Source organism: Ammospiza caudacuta, chromosome 2 (genome assembly GCF_027887145.1).
Source record: "Ammospiza caudacuta isolate bAmmCau1 chromosome 2, bAmmCau1.pri, whole genome shotgun sequence".
NCBI lineage: Eukaryota > Metazoa > Chordata > Aves > Passeriformes > Passerellidae > Ammospiza > Ammospiza caudacuta.
In genome coordinates this window covers 50,185,596-50,201,378 of record NC_080594.1, presented here as the reverse complement: position 1 = coordinate 50,201,378, position 15,783 = coordinate 50,185,596, and the positions used below count along the sequence as shown (strand labels likewise).

The 15,783-nt window shown below is 41.9% G+C and overlaps 1 protein-coding gene across 1 annotated transcript in view; it reads left to right on the top strand.

The window, feature by feature from the left end:
• SPATA13 (spermatogenesis associated 13) overlaps positions 1-15,783 on the top strand; it is a 71,669-nt gene that overhangs the window by 40,069 nt on the left and 15,817 nt on the right. Inside the window, exons 3-6 of the mRNA XM_058825096.1 lie at positions 1,678-2,040; positions 5,111-5,255; positions 13,855-13,991; positions 14,563-14,742. Coding sequence (XP_058681079.1) covers positions 1,678-2,040; positions 5,111-5,255; positions 13,855-13,991; positions 14,563-14,742 — 825 coding nt within the window. The remainder of the gene's footprint in view (positions 1-1,677; positions 2,041-5,110; positions 5,256-13,854; positions 13,992-14,562; positions 14,743-15,783) is intronic.

Below are 15,783 nucleotides of genomic sequence, written 5' to 3'. Positions count from 1 at the left end.
TTTTCATAATTGCAGTAATCATGTTAAAATATTGACTGTTTAGTAACTCTGCTTACTGGCTGAAGTGCTTTCATACCATGGAATTAATCTTAACCTGTCTTTCAAACAAAAAGCAACATCTGCCCACTGTATCACGAGGCTTAAAAAGAGTCATTAGATTGGTAGTGGCCTGGCTGAAAATGACAGGTAGACAAAAAGGTGCCAGAAGATAAATCCTCTGGCACCGACATCATTGCAAAAGGCTGCTTCTGGGCTGCATGCTTGCTTTGGTTATTCAGTATCTGGAATGCCTTCATCTGATCTGGAACAGATGAACAAAATATAGTTAGAGAGAGACAAAATTATGCTTTTCTCTTTTGGAATACTTACTAGCTTTCTCTCTTTTCTTTTTTTATGAAGGAGCTGAGAAAAGCTGAGAAACACCAAGAAATCAGAAATTTGAGGGAAAAGTGAACAGAAATTTTTGTGTGCAGATTTTTTTCTGAAAATTTGCAAGGGTTTTGCTAGAAAAAATTACAACAGTATTACTTCAAATGCTTAAAAATGTTCCCTCTATCAAGTATTTAGCTGAGGTTATTTTATTTCTAAACTTGTAATACCACTGCAGTTGTGATAGTTGCAGGCATTCCCTGTGAGCCAGGTGTGCTGTTAAATAGGAAAAACATGCTCATTTTCCAAGCCTCCTATCTAAGCCCATAGTTTTTTACCTGTGTTTGTGCTATAATACATCTCCGATATAATCTTGAACCTCCCAGAGCATGTGGGAAGTGAGCTTCTCCTTTCCAAACTGGACAAGCTTGCTCACCTAATTCACTCCTGGCTGCAGAATCTCTAGATCTGACCAAGTGGCATTGTGGGAGTGAGTGGTAGGAGGGAGCATGACTGCCCAGTCTGGCATCAGATTACAGTTACATGGATCTGCAAGTGGTCAAAATGCAGCCTTGCTGTTTGTTTTCATCACTGAACAGAGGTGGAACAGAGAAATATCATAGGATGGGTTGGCTTGAAGGGACCTTAAAGATCACTCAGTTCTAGCTCACCAGCCATGGACAGGGACACCTTTCACTAGACCAGGTTGCCCAGAGCCCCATCCAGCCTGGCCTTGGACAATACCAGGGTTGAAGCATGCACAGCTTCCCTGGGCACCCTGTTCTGGTGCCTCACCACCTGATGGTGAAGAATGTCTTCATAATATGTAATCTAAACCCACCTTCTTTCAGTTTAAAATTGTTGCCCCTTGTCCTGTTGCTACAAGCCTTAGTAAAAAGTCCAAAACCACAGCTGAGTTATATTTACTGGTGTTACCTGTGATATCCAACTTGTGCGTAGAAAAAGTTCTGTGAGCACAGAACTGTCTTTCTAAGGTACTATTCCATGAGTTCGGTGTCTGTGATAGGACCTATCTGTACTGCTGAGGTAATAGGTCAGTTTTTAGTGTTATTAGTCTGGTTTGCCAAAGAGGTACTGATTGTTGGGTGCTTACCTTACTCAGCACAAGCATCATGATGTCTCTGCTTTGCAAAGTTATCTCTTCCTGAATTGTCAATTGCATTTATTGTATTTATGGTAACTCCTTCTGTTTTAGACATGTTAAGTTGACCTGACATATGACAAACTCACAAATTATTAACTGTCAGAAAATTCTGTGGCTTATTTGACTTGTTCACATTTAAAAAGGTTGTTTCTGATGACCACTGGAAGAGGTCCACATCCCAGGAGGAAGAAAAGGCAGACTCACAAAAAGTCACACCAAGGAAATGGGGCTCTGGAAAAAGATCCCGGCCCAGACCTCTCTCAGACTATGGCCAAATGGCGATCCGAAGTTTGTCTATACCAGAAGATGCAGTTGCGGTGGAGTCTGAGAACACAGACTGCACAGATGGAGAATATCAGCCGAGACTGGCATCCCTTGGGTCTGGGATCCAAAGCAGTACTGTAGGCTACCACAGAGGGAGGAAGAGAAGACCCATCTCCGTAATAGGTGGGGTCAATTTCTATGGAGACGATCAAGCAGAAGAGAGAGAAAATCTGCTGACACAAGTAAGATAAACAGATGTGCTCTGCAAACTGCAAAAGACCCTTTCACTTCCTTGTCTCTATCTTCAGCCTAGAAAATAGAATGGATGCTTCCTTCTCTTCCTTCCCTTTTGTCAAGCTGACATCGTGTACTTAGAATATTGCTTTCCTGGTCACTAATTACTTTGTCTTCTTGCTAAAAATACAGCATGGAACAAACCTGATACTGACTTTGGGATCATCTTTTCTGTATTTTAAATTAATCTGATTTCTTTCTTGGCATGGTCATTATGTCTTATGTTCGACTATACGGGCTTATTTGTGTGTAAAACAGATGTGTGTTTAGTCTCCTTATAGAGGGCCTGAGGAACAGAATAGTACAATCAAAGAGAATGATAACACATTATTTATTGGTCATTTCAAATTATCCAAAAGCAAGCCTGTTCAAAAACTGTGGCTTTATAAATGGTGTTAAAATCTTGGTTGATTTGATCTAAATTCATCTGATCTACTAAATTGATCAGATGAAACAAAGGTAGGAAACCTATTAGCAAGCAGTGTATTCTTGAACAGTACCTATATTTGCCATCTCTGTTGGCTTAAGTAAAAGAGTGAGAAATTAAAAACTTCTGAAGGGTAAAAATTGCTCCTTTCTCCCTGGAGGTAGTGCTGAGCAAGTACAATGTGTAGAGGAACTTACTGTTGTGTTGGTGGTCGTCGCCCCATCTTGCATTTGGTTGCAGAGCTTCAGCTTTTGTAAGACTGCACTCATCAGGTATTTTCTGCTTTCCCTGGAAGCTGGAGGACTTCTGCCTAAAGCAATTGTCAAGCTGATAAAGCAACAGAAAAAAGAATTAGTATTTGCATCCTCAAAAAAATTGATTCTGGTGGTTATTAATGAAATTTGAGTCCTGTTAGTCTTTCTCAAGCCACTTCATCTCCCACTGGGAAGTTTACTGATAGTAAAGTGCTGGAACAATGTCAGGATTTTCAGTTTCCTGTGAAAAACATTTTGTAACATGAACACTGTTATTGCGTATTACATACTTTTTCTTTATAAGTCCCTGATGAAAAAATGCATCTTAAAGCAAAACTCCAGCTGAAGCCAGTGAACCTTTTACCCAGGCAAAGGCCTGTGTTTCAAATCATACGTAATTAAGATATTTTAAAATTAATTCTATTTCTTAATTTGGAAAGTTAAAAAAAAGAGGAAAATTGTTATTGTAAATTCTATGCCATCTTACTCAAGAATAATAGATGGATTTCAAGAGATAGTAAGTATGGGCAACTTGCTGTACTGTGTAAGGGATTAAATACTCTCCAGGCCCTTCATTTAGTGCTGACACCGGAGTGATCTCTTTTGAAACCTTGTTCACATCAGTTTAATAGTGAAGGAACATACATCAAGGCAGCTTTTTGAGTTGACTCTTTCCATGCTCCAGTGCTGCCATAACAGCTTGGCTGGGGTTAAGTTAGCACATTGCTGGACCACTGTGGTCAAGACCAAAATGATGAAGCATTCCTAACATTATTAAACCAAATTATGGCCTTCCCAGGCCAATTTCCCAGGGCTGCCACACATCCATGTCTGTCCAGGGAAAGGATTTGGACTGAAGACTTATAAGAAAATTTTAATTGCCCAGAAATAAATAGCTTTTTTTACTTACTCAGCCAGTTATTTGCATACCATAGTTGCCATAACTTTTATTAGCTATTTGATACAACAAATCAGACTTTTTGTGGTGAAGGATCCTGGTATACTGATAAGGCACTTAGGAAATTATGTTTAAAGATGAGGTTGTAGATGAATCATATTCCATACACATTGAGGTTTTTGGCAGTCATAATAAAAAGTAAACTTTTAGCTGGAATGTGAAAAAGGACTCAACAAACAGGCATATATGCCCTAGAAGTATTTTATGTGGGGCTGTCAAAGACTGCTCTTCACACTGGTGATTTTTTTTTAAAGCTTTGAAAACCCTTGGGAATATTTGAAAAGTACAAAACTAATTCCTCTTCGCTGTATTTTGTTCTGGTCTGACAGCTTAGGTGTGAGAAAACATTTTCAAACAATACTGTCATGGGTTTCGTAACAGAGTGTCAAGAGATAGTTCATTAAAAACCATCCCAGATGTTTCAGATTACCTGATAGCAGAACAGTAACAACTGAACAATAAGAGAAGATCTAAAGCTGAGTTTCTCTGAAGTTCATGTGCTGAAGCCTGGTTGTTTATTATGTTGAATGCTTATGCAAAATCATTCAGCCTGGCTAATGTGGCATTGTTCACGGACAACATAAAATCAGACTCAATTTGCAAATAAAACAGGGGCAGGTTTTCCAATCGTAATTTAAGAAATGAATGATTTATCCAAAGAAAATGGCTTTGAGATAATGTTAATAATAAACTTAGTATTACCTCTTTCTTACGAGGCTCCTGGGAACTCAAAACAGAGCATCATTTGGACAATTATTTTTGTCTTGTTTATTTTACTGACACGCAATACATTTTACTGATGAAAGCAGAAATCCACCACCTCTGCAGAAAACCTGTTCTAGTGCTTTACCATCCTCATCCTAGAAAACCTTTTCATTAATCTAAATTGGTCTTCCTTCAGCTGAAAGCTGTTCCCCCTTGTCCTATCTCTACGTGCCATTGTAAAAAGTCCCCCTCCAGCTTTCTTGTAGACCTCCTTGGGTCCTGAAAAGCCATAGTGAGGTCTCCCTGGAGTCTTGTCTTCTCTAGGCTGAACAACCCCAGCTCTCTCAGCCCAGTCTTCATAGGGGAGGTGCTCCCACCTTCTGATTGTCTTCAGAAAAGCATATTACAAGATGAAAATTACAGAGCATGTCTGACCACAACAGAAGGCTAAGGAGTTTTCAATGTAACAAAGAACTGTAATGTAATAAAACTTGTTCTGTGATGCTGGTGGACATGGTATGCAGTGTTTAAGCAATGTCCCTTCAACATAGGAGATTTTACTGCCTGTGTAATTACCTGGACTATCTGGAGAAACCTTACTTCATCCCTGAGCTTTGCTCAGTTGGACTTGCCTGTAGCTTTACTAATACTGGATTTTCCTGTTTCCTTGGTAGCCTGTGGCACGGCCACCTGTTCCAGCACACAAGGTGCCCCCGTACAAGGCTGTTTCAGCCAGGTTCCGGCCACTCACCTTCTCACAAAGTACCCCCATCGGTCTGGACCGTGTGGGACGGAGGCGGCAGATGAGAACATCTAATGGTAAGATGAGTATTTTTAACTGTGTAGAGCAGAAAGCCACACTCCAGGCTAAGCAAGAATTTAATATATAATGTGGAGGACAAAACAGTGCAAAGCAACTCAGTGACAAAGTTAAACCCAGCTAAGTTGCTTTGTTTTGTGAGTTTCTTACTAGTAGCTGCTGTTCTCATGTACAACTTTTTTTTCACATCTACTCTTTGACATTGCTATGGTTTATTGTTCTGTACCACTTACATGCCTGTATTCTCCGCTCTCTTAGTCATATACTTGCCTAAAGTCAAGAGATTATGAAGGAAGTAAGTTCTAATATGCTTGAGTTCATACCTGAACCCTAGCCACACCACACATGTATTTTTAATTTTTTGTTTGCCATGCATTCATCTTTACTTAAATAGGCAAGCCTTAAATCAGTAAGTGGCTTGCTGATGAGTGTAGTCCAACCAGAACTCTGGTACATGAGGGACAGGTTCTTGGTAAAAATTGCCTTTTTTGGAAGCACTGTGCTTTAGCAGGCTCGCTGATATGTCCTGTGTAATTTTGCTGTAATTGTTTACTCTTAGCATGGAATGCTATCTGGAGTTAATAGAAATAGTCTATTAACTAGTCTAGATGTAGTGGAGCATTTCTTCACAGGTGGGTCCAGAACAACCTGGGTTAACACCATTTGTTTTCCTTCTGGCAAGATTTGTAAATAAAAGCAAAGTTCTCACTTTGTGTCTTTCACTGTTAATAGTGAACAAAACACTGTTGGGAACCTTCACCCTGAAGTTTCTTGATCAAGGCTTCCCATGACTGAAGTAGGAACCTTAACAAATAGCATTTTCAATGTCTATTAAAATTATGTGTATGCTTACAAGTCAGTACTTGGCTTCTATGGTTCTTAGCTAAGTTTTAGCTGCAGTGATGTCCAAATTCTACCAAAAATGCTTTAACTACAAATTAGTTTACGTAAGAATGTGTTAAAACTGAATTCTCCTGTTTTAAATAGAACATGACAGTTTTTTTCAGGAGGTGCTCTTCAAGAAGCAGACTTGAGAATTTCTAACTATGGCAGTAAGAGGGACATACCCAATAAGATGAGCTCAGTTTGTTGGAACATGGTATTGATAATGCCTAGGCTGTGGGTTTGATCCCCTTGTGGGCCATTCACTTAAGGGTTGGACTTAATGATCTTAGCAGGTCCCTTCCAACTCAGAATAGTCTGTGATTCTGAGATACACTATTGTGCTGGTTTAGACAGCTGGTTTAGAGAAGCTCCAAATAAGCCACTCCCTTTCCCCCTGCCCCTTTCAGTAATGGAGTGACAATAAGGAGAAATTACAAGATAACAATTTACTAAAATTGCAAAGACAACAGCATCATCAATAGCAAAAAGTATGCAAAAAGAGGGTGCCCTACCCACAAAAAATGGCATTTAGCACTGTGAAAAAAACTCCAGATCTTCCTGAAGGCATTGCCTGCTGTGGTCTCCACACAAAGGCAGTATAATTACTGTTCCTGCATGTGGGGCATGTGGTGTTTGGGACACAAAGGCGATATGTCAAAGAGAGCTTCTGCTGCTTAATGTTCTCCCTCACCGCAGTCGGCAAACAGCAAAGGAGTAGGGCAAGCAAACCCCTTGGAAGTGCGATCATCGCGTTGTGCCGCAGCACTGCCTCAGACCTCTGCTTTGCTGGTTCCATTCTGCAAAGCTGCCTCTGGCACTGATGCCGCTCCAGTTGGGCTCTTCTGGAGCTTGGGCTCTGTGTAGCTCAGCTGGGCTCGGCTCTGTGCCGCTACCTCTCTCTGTTGCTTTTTGTTCCCTTGGAGTGGCGTCTCAGACCCATCGTTGCTGTCATTCAGCACCGTGTTTTAAAGCTGCAACCTGAAGGGATGGGGAGGGAGAGGGGCTGGATCCACTTGGCTGATCCCAGTACCTTCTCCCTGGAGAGATCCAGCAAAATGGCAAACTTTGGTTTCCAGTGTTCCGCTATTCCTGCCAAAACCACGCCCCCAGCAATGATGTGGGTGGTATGGAATAAACAGTGCTAAAAGCTCCACCCCCTCTTCTCTCAAACCAGGGCAATTATATATACTCTATTTGTGTTTTCCTTGAATTTATATTGTAGTAAAATATTGGGAACTACTTTAAAACCTATGTCTGGAGTGTGTTCTGCTGTATGCTTCTTAGTACACTTAATGATCCAGATCAGGCACTGAGATAAATTAGATGTCGAATGCTGTGACTCTTGCTGAGATTCTGTGGTGTCTCAGTCCCTGATTCCAGAAGGACCACTCACAGAATAACAGGTCTTCCATAATGTAGTTTGTGAAAAAAGAGGCTCTTTTATTATCACAGAGCAGGAATTATTTTTTCTATTTTTAGTTGTCCTTTCCAGTTGATGTTTGGAAACCACATGAAATGGTATTAGTTACCTAGACTACTGACTGAGAGCAATATCTCTCCAGGTATTTAGGTTTTGAATAACCAGTCTCCTGAACTTAAGCATCAGGATGACAAATACACAAACTAAGATTGCTGCCACTTTTCAGGACAATTAAGCCAAAGCAACCTTGATTATGTTAGATGTGACTTTTATGAGACCTTACAATAAGCATAGAAGTGGAGCAGGAAAAGTCTCTGAAATCAAAACTCTGAAGGCAAGTGTGGAATATCATAGACTTCACAGTTTGAAAGCAGTTGCAAAAAATCTGTTTGGTAGCTCCAGAAGAAAATACTAAAGTGACTAGTGTCACAAATTCTGATCTCTTTTCTTTTTTCTCTTAAATCACAAGGCACTTCCTTGTCTTTGAACATGTGAGAGTTTTTTGTTTGCTCATGCACAGTGAAATTTGATAGCACAAAAGCCCTTTATTATAGAAAGTAATTCTAAACTCAAGCACTGAAAACCAGTGGTGTCTTATTTTAGTTACTTGCTAAAGCCTAATAAATTACTTGCTTTCTTCTTATAGCAATGGCAGATAAAAGTGGAGATATAAAATTTTAGAAAAATAGATGGTACAAGACAGTAAATCATCATCTGTAGGAAAGAGAGTAAGAATCAGACAACACACAGGAAACTGCCCTTGAGACTTGCATTGCTACTCTTGTGCTTGAAGGGTTACAGGTTTTAAATTACATTAAACAGGTTGTCTATTTGTCACTACAGAGTAATTTTTATAAGCATCTGAAAAACTAACCCGGTTTTTTTTTTTGCATATTTTTGGGTGGGACTAGAATTTGGGCTGTGTGGAGCACAGCTTGGGAATGACTCAGGAGAATGGTTGGTTTTCTTAAAGAGAGAGCTGATGAGTGGAATCAGATGTTCAGTGTCTGCACAAATGATGTGGCAAGGGAGGTATAAAATGAAATGGTAATTCTTGCTGGTGTGCTGAATTATTCACAGTAGTAGAAGTGAGACATGAGGCACTGCTCTGGCTTCAGGTGTTGGTAAAGCCAAGGTAATGCATGTGGAGGAGGAAAAGAGCCTGATGTGCTTACAGAATGATAGACTTTGAGCTGGATATTGCCATTCAGGAAAAGATCTTGCAATCTTAACAGACATTTACAGAGTCAGTGCAGTGCATAGTAACAGTCAAAACAGTAAATAAAAGAGCAGGAGTTTGTAGGAAATGAATAGAGAACAAAACAGAAGGCCCAATTGTGCCACTGGTGTGTGTGGGGGCCATCTCCCTGTTCCTTTCCATCCCAAAAGGCATTTTTTACAGGGGACAATATAGAGAAAAGCAGAAGGACAAGAAAATCGACTCAGTGTGTGTCTCTGGGAGGAGTGATTAATGTGGCTTGGACTCTGGAACATGGAAAAAAGGACAATAGGAGAATAAAAGTCTGTTTGGCACAGGCAAAATTAACAGATAATAGTTATTGTTTCCAATAATTTAAGAACTAAAGGGCACCAAATGAAATCACCAGAGAGCAAGCTCAAAATAAAAGATAGTTTTCGCAGTCTGTAAAATTAAACTATAAAAGTAATTGCTACACATTGTATTTCACATCCCAACAGTTTAAAAAAATCAGAAAGTGGTTTGAAAAATCCAGTTCATTAAACACAAGGATATAATTTCTGCCCCAGGAGGGATCTGACTGATCTGGAAGATAACTGGAATTTAGAAAAGTACATCAGAAAAATACCATCACACGCCTCATCTATTTTTATGTTCCTCCCTGGCTGCTGTCAGAGAAGTGGTTGGGGGTGACCTGTGGTCTGGCTCAGGATGGAGGGTTCTATGATACCAGGGTATTTCTAGAACTGAATTTTCTTGAGGTGGATAAACTAGCTTTTAGTATTTTAGTAAGTGCTACCCGCAGCCTTTTCAGAGTGCCCTGCACAGTGGCTAAGCTAGCTCAGCATGCATTTGGGCAAGGTCACTGTGGACTGCCACTTCAAAGGACAGCCTGTGCCTCCTCCTTTCCCTGGCTGATCTACAAGGAAATGAAGCCACCACCACCTCGCCCCAAATGAGCACTTTTGTGGTGGTTCAGTTTGCCAGATGTGCCCATGCAGAGGAGGGAGGGCAGGCCCCCCTCCATCTGAGCAGCATCCCACAGTGGCATTAGGTTAGTCATTGGGCAAAAGCACACAGTCTGTTCCTTTCTGCAAAAATCAGACCAAAAGAGTTTTGAGTTGTTTTTCAGAGGTTGTTTTATAGTGTCTTGTAAAAGAGCTGTGTGGGGTTTGATCTGGTTTTCCTTTGGCAGCTGAATTGTTTTTTCCCGATGGGAAGGGGTTTGACATGGCAAAGAACTTGTGATCTGGCTGATTAAAGGTGTGAAATTTTCACTTGCAAGTCCCGGGATCATCAGCACTTCAGTGTCACCACTGTCACTTTTGTTTGCCAGCTTGCTTTTTTTTTAATGGTTTATGCCAAGAAAAATGCTGTGTGTGAAGATCTTATGTAGTAGCTTGTTTTTATTGAGCTATCCAACTAGAGTCCTTGCAGCAAGAAATAATAGGGAAGTTTGAGAGATTCAGAAGATGATTTCTGTCAGTCTCCTGTGGAGTGCAGCACAAATAGGATTTTTGCAGAAAGACAGCATTAATACTTCAGGGTGATGTTTGGCCTTTCCTTCTATGTCTGAGGCAGCGCTGGGGAAAACCATGTGATTTTAGTGGGTGTTGAGAAGTTGCTGTATGCAGAAATGCCTCCAGGGTTTTGTGAACACATCCCTGGAGGAGGCAGTCCCCAGTTACAGTACAGGCTCAGCTGAGCAGTTTTCAGCTAAAGAAGAAGCCAATAAGTTTTTGGGGCTTTCCAAACTGTAGGCATAGCGCTGTGTACAGACATAGGTTGCAGCAGGCTTTGCACTCTCCAGACGGGAACAGCTCCTGCCTTTGCTTCCAGTGCATGGCCTGATCCAGCTTCAGTGAGGGAGGACACAGATGTGGGGTGAATGCTGGCCCATGGTGAATGAATGAGGTTGTGCTCTGGCTGGGTCAGACCCAGAGAAAGATGGATGGTTTCAGTTTCTTCCTGCTTCATTCCCTATTTCATAGAGCAGCTGAATGAAGTTTGTAGTTTCAGTGAGAAAATGTCTCCCCCCCTCTCTGTTTTCCTGGGAGCAGTCTGCTGCAGCCTTAACACTTGTGTTGCTTGTGCTCTAAAAAATGTTACAGCATTTGCCTGTGAAGCAAGAGAAATTGTGCAAAAAATACCTTAATTGTTTACTTCTTCTGGAATTTTAACTGGTATAGTATGACAAAGATAGACCGATACTCTGAACAGTGTTGTAATACAAGGAACTCCCAATTCCTATCCAAATAATCTCTCCCTCTGGATTGCAGTCATTTGAATATAGATTGAAATCGCGTTTAGCTGCTTTAATGAAAAACAAACGCACTCCCTGGCTCGCCGCGTTCGGATGTTCAGGCTCTGTGGGAGCGGTCTGGGCGGCTGCAGGCGCAGCGCGGCCAGGGCCAGGCAGCCGGGTTTTTGTTTCTTTTCTGGAACTTCCTCCCTAAGGGCACCCCATGATGTCAGAGAGCCGGGAGCTCGCGGCAGCCAGGCTGAGCGGCTGAGTGCGCTGCTGGCAGTTCCCAGCCGGGCTCGGCCTTGGAGGCACTGCCGGGAGCCGGAGGCAGCTGACAGCCTGTTCCTCTGAGCTGTGCGCAGCTCAGAGCCTCTTGTGATCCTCCAGCAGCCCTCCCTGTAGGACTGAGCAGCATCACCTGTTAGAGGGCTGACGGCAGCATGGTAGCCAGGGGGGCAATGGCACGATTTTGGAGTCTGGAGAGCCTTCAGATGGGTACGTGTGAGTAGAACATGCTCGCTCTTGCTTTTTTCATGGTGTTTTTTGATCGAACTGGTAAACAGTGGCAGTCGGGGGGCCTGATCCTGATGACACTTACTCTGTGTCATCCGTGGGAACTGCAGTACCGGTGAAAAGCTGCTAGAAGATCAGCGTCAATTCCAGGCTGTCTTAAGTTTTTTGCATCCCATTGGTGCAACTGGGAAAGCACACCCCTCCCTCTGTATTTCTGTCTGTATACAACAGAGGAAAAGATGCAGAATTCAAGATTTCACTTGATTCTACCCAACAAAGTTAATGTAAGCTTGTTGATTTGGTACAGAGTAACAAACAGCTTTCTGTCCCAACATTGTAGTTCTTTTTTGTCTGGAGTCAAATGAATTAGGTTATTTTGATGTGCCATTATTGCTGGAATGACCCCACAGGCAGTACGGATAGTGCAGTGGAAATGTGGAAAGGATCACTGGGATAAATTATTTGGATGTTGCTTTGTAAGATAAAAATTGATTTGATGAAATATTTATTTGCAGATCTTTTAATAAAGCATTTTTGGTAAATTTTGTAAGATGTGTTTTAAAAGTTCATCAGTGCTCAGATTAATGAGTTTGTATGGAAGAAAAAGTCTTGATTTTTCTAAATAGGGGTTCTGCATCCTTCTTGCTTAAGCAGATGATACTGTTAATGTGAATGTCTATTTAAAATGCTAGGGAGTAGAACAGAATAGCCATGTTCTGTTGTATCAAGACTAAGCCATATTTTTCCATTTTTAATGGAAAAAAAAATTGCAAGTTTTTAATTGAATCTGTGTGGTGATCTGCTTTGATCTCTCTGGCAAATTAATGCTCAGATGAGTGAAGATGCTGGTGATGGTATGTGTGCCCTGAGGAGGGGGTTGCAATATTTCTCCTGATAAGGTAAATAGCAGATGGCAGCAGGTTGCCTGGTGGTAGTAGGTGCATGGAGTAAAGCCAGGAGTTGTCTCCTTGCAGCTCTTACTCATCCAGAGCTCAGCAGACAGGCAGTGCCCAGGTCTGAAGCAGAGTAGAGAAGAGGCAGTGTCCGGATCCTGCCGCTTAGCCTTGCTGCTTGTTGGAATTGGCAGGTTCAATAATTCTGCTTAAATGTCCCTTCCCAGGCACTCAGAAGTAAGAGCTGCTCTGTTGACTGTGTGGCAACTTACCTGGGAGATGCTAACCTTTTACAAAGAAGTTCAGGGCTAGCAACCTATTCTGAATTTGACTTTTTACTTTTAAATGTGGTTTTGAGCATTGTATGATCTTCAGACTCTAGTTCACAGCTTGGGCTTGCCATAAGAATAAATCTTTAGGACTAAATTAACAAGGACCAGAGAGTGCACTCAAGTATGGGGCCACTGGTCGTGAATGCTTCTTGATCCCGGGTGCTTTGAACATTACAGGCAGCTTTCAGAGGCAAACCCACTTGCACAGGGTCCAACACTGAGCAGTGTGGGTGTCAGTCAGTCAGTCAGTCAGTCAGACATGTTCCTGAGGTCAGCCCCCATTTCTCTTCCTCTGCCAGTGGTGATCACCAAAAGAATCTGTCACCCAGTGGTGCACCCCAAAGGAGTTTTATAGTTTTATACAGTAAGAGTGTTTCTTATGTGGCTGTGTAATAAGAGGAAACCCATTTTAGTCCTGACCTCTCTTTCCATACAAAGCTGCCTCCTTGGTCAGAAAATGTACAATTGTCAAACCAAGAAACTGTTGTGATTTGGAAGAATGGAAACCGGTTTTTTGTAGGGCCATTCCACTGTGCCATCTGGGCTCCATGTCCCCTCGAGCCTTGCTGCTGGCAGAGCCTCCCCAGTTTGTGGGAGAGGTGGCAGCAGCCAGCGCAGAGCTGGGGCTGCACACAGGCTGCCCACCCCTCCCATGGGTGGGTGGGCACAGAACCATTGGGTCCTTGTGTCCCTGCAGGGGATGTGACAGTGTGAGGGCACCCAGCCTGAGGGTGACAGTATCCCCCCCACCACTGCTGGGGACTGCTGGGGCTCTCACATCTGCTGCCTGGGAAATGGCATCAGAGGCTTTCCTTCTGATACTGGCCATTTAAGGTTTCCTCTGATAACAAATAAGTAAGGAATTGTTGTAGTTCTGGGTTTTTTGTGTACAAAAGTTTAATCAGCTGCTAAATGTGAAATTCTAAAAATGAGTAAAACGTATTTAATGACGGAAAGGTGGTTTTCCTGAGAGCTCTGCTACCCTCCACTCCTGCTGTTACTGTTTCATTTGTGACAACAAAGGCGATTTCTCAGCAATTCCTCTTTCATTGTTGTCTTTCTTTGAATCATAAAAATGATGAAGCAAACAGCTGTTGCACTTTTGTTTTTAGTTGCTGCAGATGGTGGGACTGAATCTTCAGCCTTAGTGGATGACAATGGCAGTGAGGAAGATTACAGCTATGAGGAGCTCTGCCAAGCTGCTCCCAGGTACCTGCAGCCCGGAGGGGAACAGCTAGCAATTAATGAGGTAATGTCCAGGGCTTTGCATTGCTGGAATGATGACACAGGGGGGGCAGGAACAGGGGTGGGGGATGTGGAGGGATGTTTTCCATAGTCTGAGATTTCATAGTCATAAAAAATCCAGTGGCAGTAGCTAGTTTCTTTGGGAGGGACTTTTGTTTGCTCAGTGGTAAATACCTTTTTGTGGGTAAAACTTTGTTTTGTACACTCTTTTACTAGCATTATTATGATTATTACAGTTTTTCAGTAAATTGTGATTCCTTCTATAACTTCTCCTAGTGTTTCCAGGAAGGGAGTGGGGGAAGGGGGACAGTTTGAGTGGGTTTAATTTTCCCTCTGGGTTTTAAACCATCACAGACTGTAACTGTTACCCTATATAATCCTACTCTGGAGCAGGATTCTAATTGTTTTCACAAATGAGAATATGCATAGATTTCTGAAAATCTGAAATTTTAGTTTTATCCTGTAACAGGAGTAATAGTAGGCAATCTAGTGACCTATATTGACATCTTTGTAGTTTATAAACACTTCATAGTTTATCTCCCGTCCTTTGCAATCTCATTTTCTTCCTATCTTAGCTGATAAGCGATGGCACCGTCGTCTATGCAGAGGCTCTCTGGGACCATGTCACTATGGATGATCAAGAGCTGGGCTTCAAAGCTGGGGATGTCATTAGAGTTCTAGAAGCTTCCAACAAAGACTGGTGGTGGGGAAGAAATGAGGACAAGGAGGCCTGGTTTCCAGCTAGCTTTGTCAGGGTGAGTAACTCTTTTGCTTCTTGCTTTTGCACCATTGCAAGATTCCTAGCAGAGTGCAACAGTTGTCCTGGCATTACATTTCATACCTGATCCTCATCATGTTTACAGCTGAACCTCAGTGACATAACCCCTAAGGAGTTCACAAGGAAAAAGGCAGTAGAGAATCACACCCTAAGATCCCTTAGCTTCCCTGACAACTTTTACTCTGTCTTCTTCATTTGGTCCCTTTGTAACCAAAGGACTTTCTCAAACAGAGGTTACAAGAGCAGAAAGCTCAACCAGAAAGTCATCAGTGTATACAGAAAAGACACAACAGTTCTCATAAGGGCAGGGGAGAGCTATGCTGAAGGGATTTCTTGGTAAAATAGGGTTTAATTTATTATCAAGGGCTTAATTTATTATCAAGGACATTGTGTAGAAATCTGGTTCACAGTCTGAACTTCACAGTCAGAACTCACCCAGATTAATACCAGTGTAACTCTCAGATAGTAAAAATTGAAATATATTTTAGAAAATAATTTGAACTGTCTTTTGATAACGTGTAGTGAAACTTGGACTGCACTGCATGAAGTACTACATACACAAAGTGCAGCAGGTGGTTGCTCCCTTTCCCTTTCCTAGATCTCTAGGCAACCTGGGCAATCAGAGAGAAGTCAGAAAAGGAGGTGCTGCTGTGTACACCATACAGATGGGGCACAGGGAAACTATTTAAAAGTGGTTGAGTGTCTGCTTTTGTAATTTTTACCCCATGCTAACTTGGCCAAACACATTGACTATTGGGTATGGATAAGGGTCAGAAATAAGCTTAACTCTGAAAACAACATGGACAGTACAATGGTCTCTCTCAGATACTGTGAGTAGAAGTCATGTATTTAACCAGGCAGAAATCCCAAGCCTTTATTTGAATATGCAGTGAGTACAATGAGATAAATCCTGTTGTGAAGCCCCCTCTATAAGAATGAGAACATGTCTGTAGCCACTCTTCTCTTAGGTATAAGAAGTTTATAACAGTTTTACCACACATTGTAAAACTTTCTGCTT